The 20,393-nt window shown below is 41.9% G+C and overlaps 1 protein-coding gene across 8 annotated transcripts in view; it reads left to right on the top strand.

Moving 5' to 3' along the window:
- The window catches only part of LOC111951954 (fibroblast growth factor receptor 2), a 117,203-nt gene that overhangs the window by 67,542 nt on the left and 29,268 nt on the right, over nt 1-20,393 (top strand). For 5 of the 8 annotated variants that reach the window (XM_070434851.1, XM_070434853.1, XM_070434850.1 and 2 more), the window contains 4 exons: nt 5,269-5,396; nt 6,017-6,127; nt 10,327-10,517; nt 11,309-11,431. In XM_070434851.1, coding sequence (XP_070290952.1) covers nt 5,269-5,396; nt 6,017-6,127; nt 10,327-10,517; nt 11,309-11,431 — 553 coding nt within the window. The remainder of the gene's footprint in view (nt 1-5,268; nt 5,397-6,016; nt 6,128-10,326; nt 10,518-11,308; nt 11,432-20,393) is intronic. The other 3 variants (XM_023970327.3, XM_070434854.1, XM_070434852.1) reach the window with 1 other exon arrangement.

Raw genomic sequence — 20,393 nt, 5'->3', positions numbered from 1 at the left:
GCATTAACATCTGCTAACCATGTGTATGTGACTAATAAAATTTGATTTGATTTGATTTGATTTGATTTGAAGTATGTGTGGGTAGAGTGCAGTGTGTGTAAATAGTCAGCGCAAGAGAGTTAGTGCAAGAAATGGTCAATGCAGGTACTCCGGGTAGCCATTTGATTAGCTATTTAGCAGTCTTATGGCTTGGGGGTAGAAGCTGTTGAGGGTCCTGTTGGTTACAGACTTGGTGCACTGGTAACGCTTGCCGTGCGATAGCAGAGAGAACAGTCTATGMCTTGGGTGGCTGGAGTCTGACAATTTTTTGAGCTTCCTCTGAAACCGCCTGTTGTAGAAGTCCTGGATGAGGTCCATCCTTTCTGGTGATGCAGCCAGTCAAGCTGCTCTCAATGATGCAGCAATATATATTTTTGAGGATCTGAGGGCCCATGCCAAATCTGTTCAGCCTCCTGAGGGGGAAGAGGKGTTGATGTGCCCTCTTCATACCTGTGTGGGTGTGTGTGTGGACTAGGGCTGTGATGGTAATTGGATATCCAGGACATTGACGGTTTTGGATGAAGACRATCATGAAAATAAATAACCTTCAAAACCGTTTACTGCGACTGGGGAAAAMGATGACTCGAACGATGGAGCGAATGCTCCACCGCCTGCCAAGAAAAGGAATTTAGGGGATCTTCTCCAAAAGTGAAGGGCCCAAACCACTGCCCCTGTACCCCTCAGAGTCCATGCAGACACCAAACTGACTCGCTACCTGCAGGAAAGCCTGAACACAAACACCGGATACATTGATGTCGAAACTMGCACGCAGATGCATGTGTATTTAAGCCACGAGCACTGCATCAAAATAGCAATATWTWTTWTTTTWAATMTAATTATTTTTGCTTTATTATAGGCCTTATAGATCTACTGTTCATTTTTGCTCTGTCCTATATGTTTCTGCTGTTAGTGGTAATTTATTGTAGAAGCACTAGCCTTCAAAATCGTTTGCTGTGTGGACTTTAATACAATGCATGTTTTTATTGCTTTATGTTAAATAATAAATAATAATAAATTGCTCTTCTTAAAAAAGATTGTGTCTGACAATTCATTTAATAATCCAACAGAAAGAGTCCCATAGGCTTTAAAGCTTGTAAGTTGAATGAAATTGCCAAAATTATTACGCKTAATTAGCCTACTGTCTGTACAGAAATACAAGTCGGAAGTTTACATACACCTCAGCCAAATACATTTAAACTCAGTTTTTCACAATTCCTGACATTTAAGGTCAGTTAGGATCCCCACTAAATTTTAAGAATTTGAAATGTCAGAATAATAGTAGAGAGAATGATTTATTTCAGTTTTTATTTCTTTAATCAGAAGTTTACATACACTCAATTAGTATTTGGTAGCATTGCCTTTAAATTGTTTAACTTAGGTCAAACATTTCGGGTAGCCTTCCACAAGCTTCCCACAATAAGTTGGGTGAATTTTGGCATATTCCTCCTGACAGAGCTGGTGTAACTGAGTCAGGTTTGTAAGCCTCCTTAATCGCACACACTTTTTCAGTTCTGCCCACAAATCGTCTGTAGAATTGGGGTCGGGGCTTTGTGATGGCCACTCCAATACCTTGACTTTGTTGTCCTTAAGCCATTTTGCCACAACTTTGGAAGTATGCTTGGGGTCATTGTCCATTTGGAAGACCCATTTGCGACCAAGCTTTAACTTCCTGACTGATGTCTTGAGATGTTGCTTCAATCTACCCATATAATTTCCCCACCTCATGATGCCATCTATTTTCATCTAAGTGCACCAGTCCCTCCTGCAGCAAAGCACGCCCACAACATGATGCTTCCGCCTCCGTGCTTCACGGTTGGGATGGTGTTCTTCGGCTTGCAAGCCTCCCCCTTTTTCCTCCAAACATAACGATGGTCATTATGGCCAAACAGTTATATTTTTGTTTCATCAGACCAGAGGACATTTCTCCAAAAAGTACAATCTTTAACGTGGTACCTTCAGGCGTTTGGAAATTGCTCCCAAGGATGAAGCAGACTTGTGGAGGTATTACAATTTTTTTTCTCTGAGGTCTTGGCTGATTTCTTTTGATTTCCCATGATGTCAAGCAAAGAGGCACTGAGTTTGAAGGTAGGCCTTGAAATACATCCAAAGGTACACCTCCAATTGACTCAAATGATGTCAATTAGCCTATCAGAAGCTTCTAAATCCATGACATAKTTTTCTGGAATTTTCCAAGCTGTTTAAAGGCACAGTCAACTTAGTGTATGTAAACTTCTGACCACCTGGTATTGTGATACAGTGAATTATAAGTAAAATAATCTGTCTGTAAAAAATTGTTGGGTAATCTACTTGTGTCATGCACAAAGTAGATGTCCTAACCGACTTGCCAAAACTGTAGTCCGTTAACAAGAAATTTGTGGAGTGGTTGAAAAACGAGTTTTAATGACTCCAACCTAAGTGTATGTAAACTTCCGACTTCAACTGTATATAAAATCATTTAAAATAGGTACTACACAAGAAACCATTATTTGGAGGATCAGAGGATCCTTAGCTTCTTAAAAAGCTGTGGATTGTTTTAAATCAAATAGGCTACCAAATAGATGATTGTTAAGTTGCGAATGTCAGTGTATCACAGCCAGGCATATCGCAATATTTCAAAATACAATCGCGGGAAAACATAGCAATTGGCTTTTGATGTAAGGAGAAGACAATGAAAAGACTAATCTGTCTTTTAGTTATCAAAATTCTCAACTTAATTGAGCGAACAGTATTGATTGTTGATTGAATTTTTCGCGATTGAGTTATTAGCCTAAATTATGACTATCCAATTTACTCAGCCGACTATTTCTAATGTGATATCTTACATAAGCCTGCAAATGTGATGATGCATGGAATGCTTTATATTTTTTATGGTGAAAATCTTTTTCCCCAAACTTGAGTCTATGAGCAAGACAGTTAGGCCTATATTCGCTAATGTTTTTTCCATTGTCTATATGCACTAATGTTGTGTGCCCCCTGTTGGCTGTCAGTTATGTCAACGACTGTGTACATATGCCACGCCAGTCACCGACACCTGTAATTCCATGATTGTCACAGCCCTAGTGTGAAACATGTTCATTRCTTATTGATGTGGACYCCGAGGAACTTGAAGCTCTCGATCCGCTCCACTACAGCCCCATCGATGTGGATGGGGGCGTGGTTCCACCTCTTTTCCTGTAGTCCACGATTAGCTCCTTTGTCTTGCTGACATTGAGGGAGAGATTGTTGTCCTGGCACACTGTCAGGTCTCTGACCTCCTACCTATAGGCTGRCTCATTGTCGTSGGTGATCAGTCCTACCACCGTAAAATCYTCAGAAAACTTGATGGTGTTGGAGTCATYCGTGGCAACGCAGTCATGGGTGAACAGGGAGTAGAGGAAGGGGCTAAGCACCCACCKCTGAGGGGCCCCCGTGTTGATGGTGAGCATGTCGGATAGGTTGTTYCCTACCCTCACCACCTGGGGAGGCCTGTCAGGAAGTCCAGGATTCAGTTGCAGAGGGAGGTGTTCGGTCCCAGGAACCTGAGCTTGGTGATGAGTTTGGAGGGGWCTATGGTGTTGAATTTGCTCTAGTCAATTAACAGCATTCTCACATAGGTGTTCCTTTTGTCCAGGTGGGAGAGGACAGTGTGGAGTGAAATAGAGATTGTGTCATCTGTGGATCTGTTGGGGCGGTATGCGAATTGMAGTGGGTGTCTGGGAGGATGGTGTTGAGCAGTCTTTCAAAGAATTTCTTGGCTATAGATGTGAGTGCTACGTGGCGATAGTCATTTATGCAGGTTACCTTTGCATTCTTGGGCACATGGACTATGGTGGTATGCATGAAACAAGTTGGTATTGCCAACTGGTTCAGAGAGATTGAAAATGTCAGTGAAGACACCTGCCAGCAGGTCAGCGCATGCTCTGAGTACCCATCCTGGTATTATGTCTGGTTCCGCGGCCTTGTGATTGTTAACCCTTTTAAAGGTCTTACATCGGAAAGCGAGATCAGATTGTCATCCGGAGCAGCTGGTGCTCTCATGCATGGTTCAGTATTYRTTACCTCGAAGCGAGTATAGCTTGTGAGGTGTGMAAACACTTTGTTGCTTTTATGTATTTTGTTTTGTTGCTTTTTGTGCTATTGCTCTTTCTGCATGCTACATGTCGCTTGTCCTATGTTGCTTTGCATGTGCTAACCGCTGATTGTCTGGATTGTTATTGTAATTGTTTTTAATAACCTGCCCAGGGACTGGGGTTGAAAATTAGCTGACTGGCTAAAACCAGCACTTTTACTGAAACATTGATAAATATGCACTGTCCCTGTAAAAAATGTAAATAAACTCAATAGAAGGCATTTAGCTAGTCTGGTACGCTCGCGTCGCTGGGCAGCTCGCCGCTGGGTTTCCCTTTGTGATCCGTGATAGTTTGCAAGCCGTACCACATCCGTCGAGTGTCAGAACCGGCGTAGTAGGATTCGTTCTTAGTCTAGTATTGATGCTTTGCCTGTTTGATGTTTCGTCAGAGGTCGTAGTGGGATTTCACATAGACGTCCGGAGTAATGTTCCGCCTTGAAAGCGGCAGCTCTAGCCTTTAGCTCAGTACAGATGTTSCGAGTAATCCATGGCTTCTGGTTGGGATACGTACGGTCACTATGGAGATGAGGTCATCGATGCACTTATTAATGAAGCCGGTGACTGATGTGGTAAACTCCTCAATGTTATCGGATCAATCCTGTATCAGGGCATTATGTCCCTACCGCCCTGGCACAGTCCTCTGCCACCACATCGAGCCAATTAAGCACTCACACAATCTGATTGAAATGGAGAGGAAGTGGCAGAGAGAGAGAGAGGAGCGTGGAAAACACTGGCCTAGTGCCTGTTCGCTCTGTTTACCTCTTCCTCATTCTCTTTATCTCTCCCTTGCAATTGCTTTCTCAATCTCGCTCTCTTGTTCTCTCTCTGTCGCTCTCTTTTTTTCGCTCCTTTACAAATCTGTTTAAGTATGTGTCCTACAGAGAGAGATAAGAGAGTTAAGTGGGTTTTCAATAGGTGTTTGTGTTCCGGTTGCTAACTGTTGCGCATAAAGGCACTAAACTGTTTTAGTCTGTGCATCTATTTTGATTTGGCTATGGATGTATTTAGTAGGCACCAAACAGAAGATAACAGACTTAAACAGCGAGTGTGCCCTAATGAATAGGACTCAGGTGTTTGAATATGAACTGTTTCTCTAACGTTTCCCTTTTTCTCCTCTACAGGTTGACTCTGGGCAAGCCGCTGGGCGAGGGCTGCTTTGGCCAGGTGGTGATGGCTGAAGCGTTAGGCATCGATAAGGACAAGCCGAAGGAGGCCATCACAGTCGCCGTGAAGATGCTGAAAGGTACGTGTGAGTGTGTCCCTCAGTTTTTACGTGTATGTGTGCATGTGTGTGCGTGATTGTCCCTCCCACAGTAGCCTGCGGGATCTCAGTATTTCCACAGTGTAACCCTAGCCCTGTGACATACTGCCCTGCTAGCTGTAAGCCCTGGGCTGAGCCTCTGACCCATTTTAAATATGGGCCACCACCACCAGCTCTGGGTTGGGGTGTATGTTGTGGCTATATGTGCATACGTGTGTGTGTGTGTACCTGTATGTAGGGGTTGTCGAGGTGGGGGTTGGGGGCCCAGGTAATGATGCTGACAGCGGAATAAATCCGATGCCATTGTGTCTGACTGACCGGTCGCCTCGAGTCTCTGTTTTCATGGGTCCGCTCATGTGCTGCTGGAGATAGTAACTTCAGATTGACTGAATGTCTTTTAATTCCCTGGCTGCTGAAAGAATAGAGGCCTGTGTTTAGTGGTCACACTGCTATAATGTAATCTAGACCACCTCTGTCAGTGAAGCATGCTTAATAACGGCACAGATTAAGCTTGTCTGCTTGGACTGTAGGACAGACAGGGGCTGGGGCGTCCTGGGTTATGGGGAAAGAGATGCGGGTAGTGTGTGATGCCTTGTTTCCCCCTCCAGACGATGCTACAGAGAAAGACCTGTCTGACCTTGTGTCAGAGATGGAGATGATGAAGATGATTGGGAAACACAAGAACATCATCAACCTACTAGGGGCCTGTACACAAGACGGTGAGTATGAGGGGCTTTGCCTTAAAGGGACAATCCACCCCAAACCACAAATTCCTAGTGCGAAAACAAAATTTTAAGAGAACTAATCTTTCCTTTTGTCGTTATAACAACGTTGTTAGCAAAAATGTGAAAATCATTGTGTAAATCTGATCCAGCTCAAGTCGACTACAAAACCCACAATGCAATGCTCTCTCTGGGCCGGCTGGCCTTGCTAGCTAGCTAGCTAGCTAGCTAGCTAGCTAGCAAACATAGCTACACACAATAATACCAAAGTCAATATCAGCATGTGAAGGAGCTAGCTAGCTGTAAAATGGCATTAACAAACGGCACGATCAATTTACCCGTGGTATATTTTTCTATGATACTATTATGGATACTTTCATTCATACCCTGGTACTACTATGGTACTTTCACTTATACCATGCCATAGCCATTGGTCACTTTAATGAAATATACCATGGTTTAGCTTCGAAGTATGATGGTACTACTATGGTATTGCCATTGTACCTAAATATTACCATGGTATAAATCTGATTCATGGAAATGTACCACGGTTTTAGATTTGAAGTATAATGGTACTGCCATGCACCTAAATAATAATACCATGGTATTGCGTCATTTATACCATGGTAGCTGTGGATCATTCAAATACCATGGTTTTAACCTGCATTATACCATGGTAATGCACAATTATGTTAAATGGTACCAATAATTATCATATGGTACCATCTTTATTAATTGTGGCAGTATAATGCATTAAATAAATAAACCTCCCAAGGTCAAGAGGTTGTTTGGTATTATATTGATTAATTTATATACCAGTGTGGGCAGGTTTCTGATAGTCAGAGGCAGGCTACTTTTGTTGGTCCTAGTTTGTCTGTAACATCAAAAGAAAAAGGGAAATAGTTAGTGTGATAAAGGGGTAGTACTTTCTGTATATGCCTAGTTAGTAGGTCAGTTGAACGAGAGAGCCAACTGAAGAGAGAGGCACCATACAAACTAAATATTTTAAACGTTATCATTATGGTTAGCGAGTTATAAAGCATAGGATATGAAACAACAAGTTAATCATGTGTAATTAAGCGAGTGTAATGATAATAGTTATTTTTGGATGATGTTTTCATGGTTTAATTAATTTATAAATACCATTAGCATAGATGGTAAAGTTAGCTCCAGTCAAGCTAGCCTGTCGTAGTCATGTCGACAGGCCCAACGAACGTGTAATCAAAGGGAAACATGGTAACTTACTGTTTTTAGGGATATGTTGAGATTTACATATTGAAAATGTATCTATGCGATAAGATGATAATACCTTTTTACAATTTTTTTTTAGTATATTGGCTATCTAGAACTGTATAAGAGTAGTCAAGTCAGTTGAATGATGGAGAGCCAACTGAAAACTGAAGAGAAAAGCACCAGATAAACTTGAAAAATGTAAGGTTTCAGACTCTTCTCACCATACCTTATTCAGGTCCCAAGGTTTAAGAGGGTACACTACACTACCAGACCATATGTGTTGTGGTTTTTCACTATGAGCTAAAGGGGTTTAAGAGGGTACTAGGCCTACGCTTTGCCACTGCAGAGTGAGTAGTCAATGTTGCATTTTGTGAATACCATAAATTACTATGTTTTTGGTCGCTTTACCTGAAAAACGTTGGGACACAAACCATCATAATACATTGTAAACAACTACCATGCTTTCATGTTTCACTACATGCTGCTAGTACAAAACATTGGTATTTTATTTCATGAAAAAAATTAAATGAAAAATATAAAATGTTTTTGTGGTCACTACCATGGCAGGAAAATACAATGGTATTGGTGCAAATACCATGATATTTTCCTGCCATGGTGTTACAATGAATAAAATAGCATGATACTATAATGTTTTTTGGTTCACTACCATTGCAGCAAAATACCATTGTATTGCAACAGTACCATGGTATTTTCCTGCCATGGTAGTGACCAAAAAAACATTATAGTACCATGCTATTTCTATTTTTCCCATTGTACTACCATGGTACATTTTTGTAAGGGTAGGAGTCTCTCACCGAGTTCAACTTTCAGTCTGTCTCTGCGCCAGAGCGAGATCAGAGTACGTTGCTATGTCAACAATGGCCCTTTCCCGCATTTCCCACAAACACACAGGGTGCATTGCAAGATGGAACTTTAAGGAGAAACTGAGTTGAATAATTAGGTACTCTGTTTAGATTGAGCACATATAAGTGAAATATATACTTTGTTATGATGATAAACAGATGGATGTGTTCTAGACAAGTATGCCCTTACCGTCTATTGGCTGATTTGGCATTCTGGACTGCAGATKATGTTTTAGTGTGTTATCCCTATCTCCACTGACAAGAACCATGTAGCTATGACGCGTTCCTACACGATTTCCTGATTTCACAGACAGACCACTTAGAAGTTAACCGCACAAGGGTGTGTGAGCGTCCCACCTGGCCAACATCCAGTGAAATTGTAGAGCGCCAAATTCAAAAACAGAAATACTCATTATAAAAACTCATGAAACATACAAGTGTTATACATGGGTTTAAAGATAAACTAATTATTAATCCTTTACGGCGAAAGCATACCATGCGATTATCTGAGAACAGCGCCCAGCAGACAAATCATTACAAACAGTAACAAGCCAAGTAGAGGAGTTACACATGTCAGAAATAGTGATACAATTAATCACTTACCTTTGATGATCTTCATATGTTTGCACTCACAAGACTCCCATTTACTCAATAAATGTTTGTTTTGTTCGATCAAGTCCCTCTTTATATCAAAAAACCTCAGTTTTGTTAGCGCGTTTTGTTCAGTAAAACACTGTCTCAAACAACAGCCGGTGAAATTGCAGAGAGTGAAACTCAACAAAACAGAAATTCTCATAATAAACATACATAAAAGATACAAATGTTATACACCAGCTTAAAGATACACTTCTTGTTAATCCGAACGCTGTGTCAGATTTCAAAAAGGCTTTACGGCGAAAGCAAACCATGCGATTATCTGAGAACAGCGCCCAGCAGACAAATCATTACAAACAGTTAGCAACCAAGAAGAGGAGTAACAAAAGTCAYAAATAGCGATACAATATAACACTTACCTTTGATGATCTTCATATGGTTGCACTCCGAAGACCCCATGTTATTCAATAAATGTTCGTTTTATTCGATAATGTCCCTCTTTATGTCCAAAAACCTCCATTTTGTTGGTGCGTTTTGTTCAGCAATCCATTGGAACAAAGCGCGGTCACAACAGACAGACGAAAAATCTAAAAAGTACAATACAAGTTTGTAGAAACATGTCAAACGATGTTTGCCCCCTACCCTAGTGAAGTTAAATCATGGGGGAAATTGTTATTTTACCCACTGATAGAACATAGGCTTTCACCAAATCATAAGTTTCATGATTTTATTTCTGATGTGGATTATCCCTTTAAAGGACTGGTTCACTTTTTTGATGTAAATGGCATGTTATAGAAGGTTCCAGACTTTTTGGGCGACGATTTCAGTTGGTTTTGAAAAACTTACCCCACCCGCAATAGACTTCCACATTCCTCGTTCTGCGGTTTCTCATATCACCACAATTGGAACGAGAAAGCACGTACATGCTCTCACAAGAAAATGTATCGCTTGAGTCCAACAATATGGAATATAACGCTGTGGATAAAGTTTGGAATTACACAGTTTCATGTGTACGACATCTTAAGACCAGCATCACCTACAATAAGTGAACTACTCCTTTAATGGTCCAATGCAGCCGTTTTTATCTCAATATCAAATCATTTGGTGGCCATTAATAAACATGAACAATGCTCCCAAAACACCCAAATACGTCCTTTGGTTCCATTGTGGTGAAATGAGAAACAAGAAAGCACGCGCATGCTCGCACACCAAAATGTATTGCTAGAGTAGAGTTGCCAAGTTCTCTCCCACACATCTACTATGAATATAGTGTTGAACAGAACTGAATTTAAAGGAGTATTTTATCAAATAACTCTACCCTCCCATATATTTGTCATTAGTCCATGTTTGCCACTGTCCCCCACAAATTATTTCAGTCAACATTTAAATCCTGATGCCCAAAATCCCTGCGTGACTCGGTTACTTCTCTCTGCCCCACTTTGGAAAGCACTGGTCAGTCAGTGTGGTTGAGTCCTAAATGAGTGTGTGTGTGTGTGTGTGTGTCAGGCCCTCTGTATGTGATAGTGGAGTATGCCTCGAAAGGGAACCTGAGGGAGAACCTACGCGCCCGCAGGCCCCCTGGCATGGAGTACTCCTACGATATTAACCGCTGCTCAGATGAACAGCTCGCCTTCAAGGACCTGGTCTCCTGTACCTACCAGGTGGCACGGGGCATGGAATATCTGGCCTCGCAGAAGGTGCACACACCACACACAAACACACCATGTTCATTCTCACCATTCTGCTTGGTAGACAAACTTCCATGACATTGCACTGGGCCCTTGTGATAGGGCTTTAGCCAGGGTGGTTGTGTAAAAAGTGTGTGTTTATCATTGTGGGAATACTGTCTCCTTTAAACACGTCTCTAGCCCACTGTCCAAATCCAAGCATTGTCTGTCGCTATCACACAAAGCCTTTCTGTGCAGACAACTGAAGAACATATTTTTCACAACGGGGAATGGGCACATTAGCCAAACACTCCATCACGCTCCCTCTCACTAGAGGAATCTGTCAGAGGCTAGAGCATACAATCACACAGTATGTTAAGACACACACATACACACGAACACTCTGGCACGCAGTCATGCACAGAGACACACATGCACACCTAGGCACACAACAACTTCTACCATGTATGACAATGTATGTCAGAAATAGTTTTCAGATTCAGGCTTGTTTCTCATGCATGTGCAATGTCGTCATGGTATATTAGGTAGCATGTGTTTAGTTGAATGTGTGTTTTTCGGTTATTACACGTATAAAAGCATTTATTAGCATAGCTTGTTTGTATTTTAGTATTTGTATATGTATTTATTTGCACAATGAAGTAACGGTATCATGTTCTTTTCTCCTTTTCCCAATCTTTCCACTGGTTTTCCTCTCTTCTTCCCCCTCTTCTGCTTTTCTCTCCATCTACCCCTGCCCTTTCACAATTACCACTGTTATCTTTTCTCCCCTACTCCTATTTTATCTCCTTCTCTCCATCCAGTGTATACATAGAGATCTAGCAGCGAGGAACGTCCTGGTCACAGAGAGCAACTTTATGAAGATTGCAGACTTTGGCCTGGCCAGGGATGTCCACAACATTGATTACTATAAAAAGACAACTAACGTGAGTAATTGGGGGGGCACATGCTATGCTGTGTGTAAATTAGTGTTCTGTAGTGTTGTGAGGGGGTGTATGTGACGGAGTTTGGGGTACATTCAGTTAAAAGTCCAGGTAGTCGATAATGGACCGTAACAGATATGTATGTAGTTGGTGCRGTATATGAACTAATATACTGTACATGGGTTCTAATGTTCAAAATGATTTGTTAGTTTACAATTGTACAATGTATGCTCCCTGCATATAAAATCCACGAAGACTGCCGGAAAGCCCCGAACACAAGATTGTAATTTCTATGACTCACACGGTGGAGGAACATACATGTATTGCCTGTAGCCTACTGTACACAGTAAGCTGTAAATGGCACTTCACACTATAGACAACAACTGTGAGGATTTTTCTCCAATAGTCACAACAATCTTTAGAAAATAAAAATCTAGTTACGTGTGGAAATACATATGAGTGAACATTAGCAAGCAAGCAGCAGATGAAACAGAAATGGAATTCTCTCTTCCCTCTCCCCGGTTTTAGCTCGGTTTAAGATATTTACTAACCCATGCCAGTGACAAACATAGCTATGTTATTAACATATGGCAGTGCACAAACAAAATCTATCTAATTTATTTTGCAAAAGTGCCTTCAGGAAATATTCACACCCCTTGACTTTTTCCACATTGTTGTGTTGTAAAGTGGGATTAAAATTGTTTTAATTGTATTTTTTTATGCAAATGTATATAATTATAGTTCATAAAAGTGAAAGAATTTGAAGTTAGGATAGCTTGAACAMGTGCGAGTTGGTTTGGTGCCTCTAGCTTGAACGGTTCAATAGTTKATGTTGGGGAGTTATTCAATGCAAATGTATATTAGTACAGCTCCTAAAACGTTAAAATATTTTTTATTTAGGATAGCCTGAACATGAGAAAGTGGCTTTGGTGATGTTATGCTAATGTATGCTAATGTATTCTGACCCTAATTAGTCAGCCGGTCTATTGTTTGGTCGTTAGGCTGTTGGTCGACCTTGAATGTTTTAGTTGAGCAGTAGCAAATATATATACTATATATATATATATATATATATATATATATTTGCGCCCATCTCAGTAAACAAATCCATTGCGGAGGCCTAGGCTAAAAGCCAATTTATGCTTGATCTGAAAATGTGGTCAGAGACTACATATGGCGGGTGTGACGCAATTACACGGCCTCCAGAGGCATGCAGAGGTCAAATCGAGCTCTGTACCACATTGCCATGCTCCTCCCAAATGTTGTAATTTTTATTTAACCTTTATWTAACTAGGCAAGTCAATTAAGAACACATTCTTATTTACAATGACGGCACAATGCACTTAGGGTGTGTCTATAAATGAATAAAATACACTTTTAAATAATTTGACCAATTGATTGGTCTAAAGAACAAACGACTTTAGGTCGACCAAGATTTTTTTTTGTCGGGGACAGCCCTAGTCTTCTTAAACTGGTCAGTATTTGTGTGGTTGGTCATTGGTTGTGTTGTTCAGTAGTTGTCTGTTTTATTATTTATTTAACTYGGCAAGTCAGTTAAGAACAAATTCTTATTTACAATGACGGCCGACCAGGGAACAGTGGGTTAACTGCCTTGTTCAGGGGCAAAACGACAGATGTTTACCTTGTAAGCTCAGGGATTAGATCCAGCAGCCTTTCAGTTACTGGCCCAACGCTTTAACCACTAGGCTACCTGCCGCACCTGATTGTGGTCAGTAGTTGTGTGGTTCTGTAGTTGTGGTCAGTAGTTGTGTGATTGTGGTCAGAAGTTGTGGTCAGTAGTTGTGTGGTTGTGGTCAGTAGTTGTGTGGTTGTGACCAGTAGTTGTGTGGTTGTGGCCAGTAGTTGTAGTAAGTAATTGTGTGGTTGTGATCAGTAGTTGTGGGTTTGTGGTCAGTAGTTGTTGCTACGCAACAGTTGCCTTGGCTGGCCTGCTCCCTCTATGGCTAAAGCCAYTGTAAAAAACATGTACATTTGTGCTTTTTGTTACTCATACAGTACATTTGTGCTTTTTAAACTAAATAAATACTGCACTTTAACTAGGACTGTTGCGGTGACCTTATTACCGCCACACCGGCAGTCATGAGTCATGACCGCAGTCAAATTCCACGTGACCGCACTCTGGACATGGCTAACGACCATCAGGTCACACAGGGCTCTTGTCTCTCTAACCACTCTGACTTCAATGCAATCGGAAATCACAAAATACTTATCGTGCCTCCCGAGTGGCGCAGCGGTTTAAGGCACTGCTTTGCAGTGCTAGAAGCGTCACTACAGACCTGGGTTCGATCTCGGGCTGTATCAAAACCGGCCATGATCGGGAGTTCTATAGGTCGGCGCACAATTGGCCCAGCATCGTCCGAGTTTGGGGAGGGTTTGGCCGGAAGGGCTTTACTTGGTTCATTGCGCTCTAGCGACTCCTTGTGGCGGGCCGGGCGCCTGCAGGCTGACCTCGATCGTCAGGTGAACGGTGTTTACTCCGACACATTGGTGCGGCTGGCTTCTGGGTTAAGCAGGCGGGTGTTAAGAAGCACGATTTGGCGGTTCATGTTTCGGAGGACGCATGACTCGACCTTCGCCTCCCGAGCKCGTTGGGGAGTTGCAGCGATCTTGCTTTTTTTTGTTGACTCGCCTCACGGTGATTTATCAATTTYAWGAAAGAAGTTCAACAACAGGTCGAAACTGAGTGGATAACATGGTCTTTGTGGATGTTGTTTCTAAGCTTAACATCGAAATGGACAGTGCTTTCTAAGGTGATTCATTCAACACCCATACACATATTATAGCCCAAGCCCCAAAAATACCCTGAATTAAAATGATTGTGCTGTTATACAATACATAACCTACCGCATGTTACACACAGCAGAAAAAAAAAATGATTTAAGGAGTCTTTGGTTCATAATTGGTTTTATTAATTCTAGTAATCGCATTTGAGTGTGAACTGTATTATTATGCATACTGGATGGACCGGTTACCTTATGCTCTGCTCCAAACGTAATATCCATGAGTCTGGGAGAGAACATATAGGCCTAGGTGATGCTGTTGGTTCATTGAGTGTGCAGGGCAGTTTACAGTGCTAGCCTACATGTTTATTTGACACATTACCTTTAGCTACAGAATATCTCACCAACGTTTCCATCTCCTCTCTTTCCTCCATTCCTTTCCTGAGCGCACAGTGGTGGGGCTGTCAACAGTTAAATTAAATATGTTTTGTTGTGAAAACATCTTTACTTGGATGTTGATCCAAGCTGCATCACATCCGGGCTGCGCACAATTGGCCCAGCGTCGTCCGGGTTTGGCCGCGGTAGGCAGTCATTATAAATATTTTTTTCTTAATTGACTTGCCTAGATAGATAAAGGTTGAAATTAAAAATAAATTTAAAAAAAATCCCTAACAGATTTCACTTGGTTTCCCAAATTAAGGACTGGGTAGCTGCAGGAACAGGGTTGGAGAGCCCATGGCATACAGAGTTTGGGCGTAACGTCACTTGTTGCGCAGCGAGAGGCTGCATGCTCCTCAAACAGTGGTTGATGCATGGAGTGAAATAACCAGAGTAGCTACCCGCATGATTGAAAAGAGGCCTCCAGTCGCTATTCGAGTGCACACGGATGACATGGCTTTTTCCCTCTGCTCATTTGAAAATGGGCCATTCTAAATCGAAACAGAAGTCTAGATGGGGAAAATATGATCACTTGATGAGAGAACAGCGTGTGCAACCTGAGGCAAGGAACAGAGCGCACAACTTTTTGCGACTTTCTCAAATCATCAATAGCCTATGGTCGCATCATGCAGCCCATATATGTTTTGATTTCTAAAAGACATTAAGGTTTGTGTCATTCGCAACCAAAGTTGCCAAGTGACTCTAAATCTAGCGTATAGGACCTGTTTCAAATGATCACTTTTACACTCAACATAGCCACTTCATATGCCCACTCGCTCCAGAATGTAAAAAATATCCTTTCTATTTTATTCAGCTTCAAGTTCATTTATATTCTTCTCACTATAAGATCATGTAATGTAAATTAATGGCATTGGACTTAAGCATATCTTGTCTGCTAAATGAACAAGCCTACAGCTTATGCCATGGCGCATAGACAGATAACATACAGTAGGCCAACGCATACTGTTCTTCTGAAATACAGTTTCTTCATATCATCTTTCTTTAGACCTGCCTAAAATATATGGATTTATTATACTTTTTACAATGTAGATGTTCCGAATGCGTGCCTGTTTATGTTAATTAACGGTCAATTCTTTTGCATGACAATAACCGGTTGAAAGAATTGTCATGACCCTAAATCTGACCCACAAAACTTATTTGCTAGATTCATGATAGTGTTGTTAGACAAAGCAAGGAAAGTGAACTTCAAAACCTGATGTCGTTTTATTGGAATTAGCAGCTGTTGTTGGTAAATAATGAATCTGCTAGCTTCTGACATGACTTGCTGCATCTAGAAAGAGATCAGTTGGTGTTTTACTAAAACAGCGTTATCTATTGATTGGTCGAAGCTATTCCTAATATTTTTTTTCAGTTTTGAAAAGCAGAGAAAGATTTTATACACTGGTTTTTGTCTGACTTGTTCGGGGAGTGGTCAAAAACGGCAGTTGTTTGGAAACAGATGGGGGAAAATGTGTTAATGCAGTTACTGAAACGGCTGTTTCATTTGGTCCGTAGCGGATATTTTGGTTCCGTGAACAGATTTCAATAGCGGAGAAGGAGATGAAGATGTCGTACCCTCTCCAACAAGTTAGACAACATGGTAGAAGTGTTGAAAATGTCCGTTGTGTATAAAAAGTTACAGAAAATGTTGTGGTTACCAAAACAGCTGTCACTTTATCAGAATAAGATATTTGTTCAAAAAAAGGGTTAAATACATCAAATGTGTTTCCTGATCTTTCTTATATTTTACATTTACATTTAAGTCATTTAGCAGACGCTCTTATCCAGAGCGACTTACAAATTGGAAAGTTCATACATATTCATCCTGGTCCCCCCGTGGGGAATGAACCCACAACCCTGGCGTTGCAAGCGCCATGCTCTACCAACTGAGCCACACGGGACCACGTTATATCTCAGTGAATCTGTTATTCAATGTGTTTGTTTGGGCTAATAGCAGTAAGGCCAATTTTTTTCTCTCCATACAATATATATTTTTATACTTCAAGGGGTCTTACAATTCAAAATCAAATAGCTAAACTACCCTGGCTTAGACGTATGAATTAAAATGTATAAATGATATAAAAAACGTTACGTAATCACACTGGTCATGGCTAGTCTACATATCTTAAAGTTGTAACCGCATTTCTAGCTTAAACGGTGTGAGAGTCGCGTGCTAAATAATAAAAAGTCAAGAGGTATGATGAAGATTTAAACTCGGGACTTTTACGTCGCAAGTCCCACAAAATTACGAAAGTATGATGAAGATTTAGAATGGGACGACTGTTTTGTTCAAAAGCTGAGGAATTGGAGGTGGAGAAATGTAACCACTCAACAACAAAAAATATGTATTAAAATMTAAAAAAATGTAAAAAAATCGGTGAGCTATGGATACAAAATGTAAATGTTTTCCAGATTCAGAGGTTAAACGGTATCTGTTTAAAATTACATTGTTTAGAAACAATTGAGTAGAACAAGCATATTTTMGGGGTTCTGATGGGGTATGACAAATTGGACTAAGTGCATTTATTATATATAGTGCATTTGGAAAGTATTTAGACCTCGACTTTTTCCACATTTTGTTTCATTACAATCTTATTCTAAAATTGATTAAATATTTTTTTCCCCCTCAATCTACACACAATACCCCATAATGACAAAGCGAAAACAGGTTTAGACATTTTTGTAAATGTATGGTGTTAAATATTTTTGTATTAATATGTTCATGTCCTTGACACTTACAAATAATTCAAATGTAGTTGCTAGTAGAATGTTACAATGCGAAAGTCATGTATTAAAAATAAAAATAAAATACTTTTTATACATTGTTTTGGAACTAAACCTCCCTTGCACTGCACTGCTTTGTAACACCGTTATGAGGATGAGCTGGCCCTCATCTGCTCTTTAAGCAAATTATTTCCATAGTTCACTTCTGGAGACAGTTTTGTCAACAAGCTGCGGGCATGGAGGTATGATATTTTCTTTAGAAGAAGCCATGCTGTCTGCATTCTCTCTCCTCTCGCTTGCTTCTCAAAAGTGGCTTGCACTGTGTCAGCTGCAAGTGCAAGCATGGCTAGCTTACTACGGCCCCCTTAAGATTCAGACAAATTACTAGACATACGGATTGATGGATCGAGTCTATGACGTGAGACAGATTTGACTGAAGTACCGAAAGTAACAAAACTTCTAGTTCCGAACCGTTATTCGTGTTCTAGTATTTAATAAGTACCGAAGTGTCGGTATACCGTGCAACACCAAAGWAAATGTTGTTCAACTGGAACCCAGTTGTGTTATTTTGAGTTAACACTTCCCTCCCTCCCTTCTCAGTCTTGGCAGAGACTGGAGGTTCCCAGACCATCAGTAAATGCAGTGCTTACAGAGTGGCTCTGTGCCTCTCTTGTTCCTTCACTTCCATAGCCACTTGTCCAAACAGCCCGAGAGAGAGAGACAGATACTGAAAGAGATGAAGAGCAGAGGGCTTGTCATCTTCATAGTAGAACCCTAGTAGCATTCATCCCATTCCCACTGTAGAGCATAGCACAGCCTGCTGCTTTTTCATTACACATACTATAATGCTGAGAACCTAGCCTAGTTGAAAACAACCACCCACAACAGCATGGGCCATAGACAATGGGTGATGGTGATGATGTAGTCTAGGAGAAAATATACTTATTTCAGAAGGTGTATTAAAAAGGTAGGGGCAAATATAATGTTAATTATCATGACGGTTCCTCTATAAGGATGGATATCATCACCATCTATGAGAGCCTCCTAACCCTATCTGGGAAAGCTGATTACCTGGCGGGTCAATCAAGGCAAAATAATATTGTAATAGATGGTATCCAGGAAAGTCATAGTGAAATATGGGCAGAATCAGAGACAAAGTTCATAACTTGCGAGGTGAGGAGGATTATTTAAGATACTGTTTGAGGAGGTAGGGTTTCAGATGTTTTCGGAAGATGGGCAGGGACTCTGCTGTCCTAGCTTCAGGGGGAAGCTGGTTCCACCYTTGGGGTGCCAGGACAGTAGAGCTTGGGAGGGCCAAGAGACCGGAGGTGGCAGAACTGAGTGCTTGAGTTGGGGTGTAGGGTGTGAGCATAGCCTGAAGGTAGGGATGGGCATTTKCTCTTGCTGTTCCGTYGGTAAGCGAAATGGCCTTGTAGTGGATGCGAGCTTCGGCTGGAAGCCAGTGGAGTGTGCGGAGGAGCGGGGTGACATGAGAAGGTTGAAAATAAGTTGCAGGGGTTTGATGGCACAAGCAGGGATCCCAGCCAACAGCGAGTTGCAGAAGTCCAGAAGGGAGAGGACAAGTGCCTGGATTAGGACCTGCTCCGCTTCCTGTGTGAAGTTTGGTCGTACTCTACGGATGTTGTAGAGCATGAACCTGCAGGAGCGGATCACTGCTTTGATGTTTGTAGAGAACGACAGGGTGTTGTCCAGGGTCACGCTAAGGTTCTTTGCACTCTGGGAGGGCGACACTGGAGTTGTCAGCCTTGATGGAGAGGTCTTTGAGAGGACAGGCCTTCACCAGGAGGAGGAGCAGTTCCGTCTTGTCAAGGTTGAGCTTGAGGTGGTGGGCCGACGACATCCAAGTTGAGATATCTGGGGGGGGTGTGATAGCAGAGATAGGAGAGACCATGTGAGGATATGATGGAGCCGAGTGACTTGGTGTATAGACAGAAGAGGAGAGGGCCTAGAACCGAGCCCTGGGGGACCCCAGTAGTGAGAGTACATGGTGCAAACACAGATCCTCTTCACGTCACCTGGTAGGAGCGGCTTGCCAGGTAGGATGCAATCCAAGAGTGTGCATAGACTTCTCCACCACTGAGAGGGTGGAGAAAATGATCTGATTGTTAGATCTAGCGGTTAGCTCTAGGAGGATGAGAACAGAGGAGAGAGTCAGCTTTAGCCGTGCGGAGAGCCTCCATGACACAGAGAAGAGCAGTCTTGGTTGAGTGACCCATCTTGAAGCCTGACTGGTAGGGTCAAGAAGATCGTTCTGAGAGAGATAACGAGAAAGTTGATCAGAGACAGCACGCTCAAGTGTTTTGGAAAGAAAAGAAAGAGATACAGATTTATAGTTTGATGTCAGATGAGTCGAGTGTTGGTTTCTTGAGAAGGGGAGCAACTCGGGCCACTTTGAAGTCAGAGGGGATGCAGAGGGTGGTCAGGGATGATTTGATGAGGGAAGGGAGGAATGGGAGAAGGTCTCCAGAGATGGTCTGGAGAAGGGAGGAGGGGATGGGGTTGGGTGGCCAGACCTCACTAGTTGCAGGATGTCATCTGGAGAGAGAGGGGAGAAAGAGGTCAAGACGTGGGGTAGTTCTGTGTGTTTGAGACTAGTGGACTCAATAGGCTTAGTGAATGAGTAGCGGATGTCGTCAACCTTTTTGTCAAAGTGGTTGACAAAGTTGTCCGCAGAGGGGGGGGGCGAGTTTCCTAGGGTTAAAGGCAAAGTTTAGAAATTTAGAGTGGTAGAAAGTGGCTTTAACAGCAGATAGAATAAGAGAAGGTAGAAAGGAGGGAGTGAAAGGATGATAGGTCCTCCGGAAGTTTCATTTTCGCTCAGCTGCCCGTAGCCCTGTTCTGTAAGCTCGCAAGGAGTCACTCAGCCACGGAGTAGGAGGGGAGGGCCGAGCGGAAAGGGGACAGGGCGAGTCATAGGATGCGGGAAGGGAGGAGAGTAGGGTCGAAGAGGCAGAATCGGGAGACAAGAGGGAGAAGGATTTAGCAGAAGGGAGCGATGATAAGATAGAAGAGGAGAGAGTAGTGGGACAGAGAGAGAGCAA

This window comes from Salvelinus sp. IW2-2015, linkage group LG25 (genome assembly GCF_002910315.2).
Source record: "Salvelinus sp. IW2-2015 linkage group LG25, ASM291031v2, whole genome shotgun sequence".
Lineage (NCBI taxonomy): Eukaryota > Metazoa > Chordata > Actinopteri > Salmoniformes > Salmonidae > Salvelinus > Salvelinus sp. IW2-2015.
The sequence above is the reverse complement of the archived record's forward strand: the minus strand, read 5'-3'. Positions and strand labels throughout refer to the sequence as shown.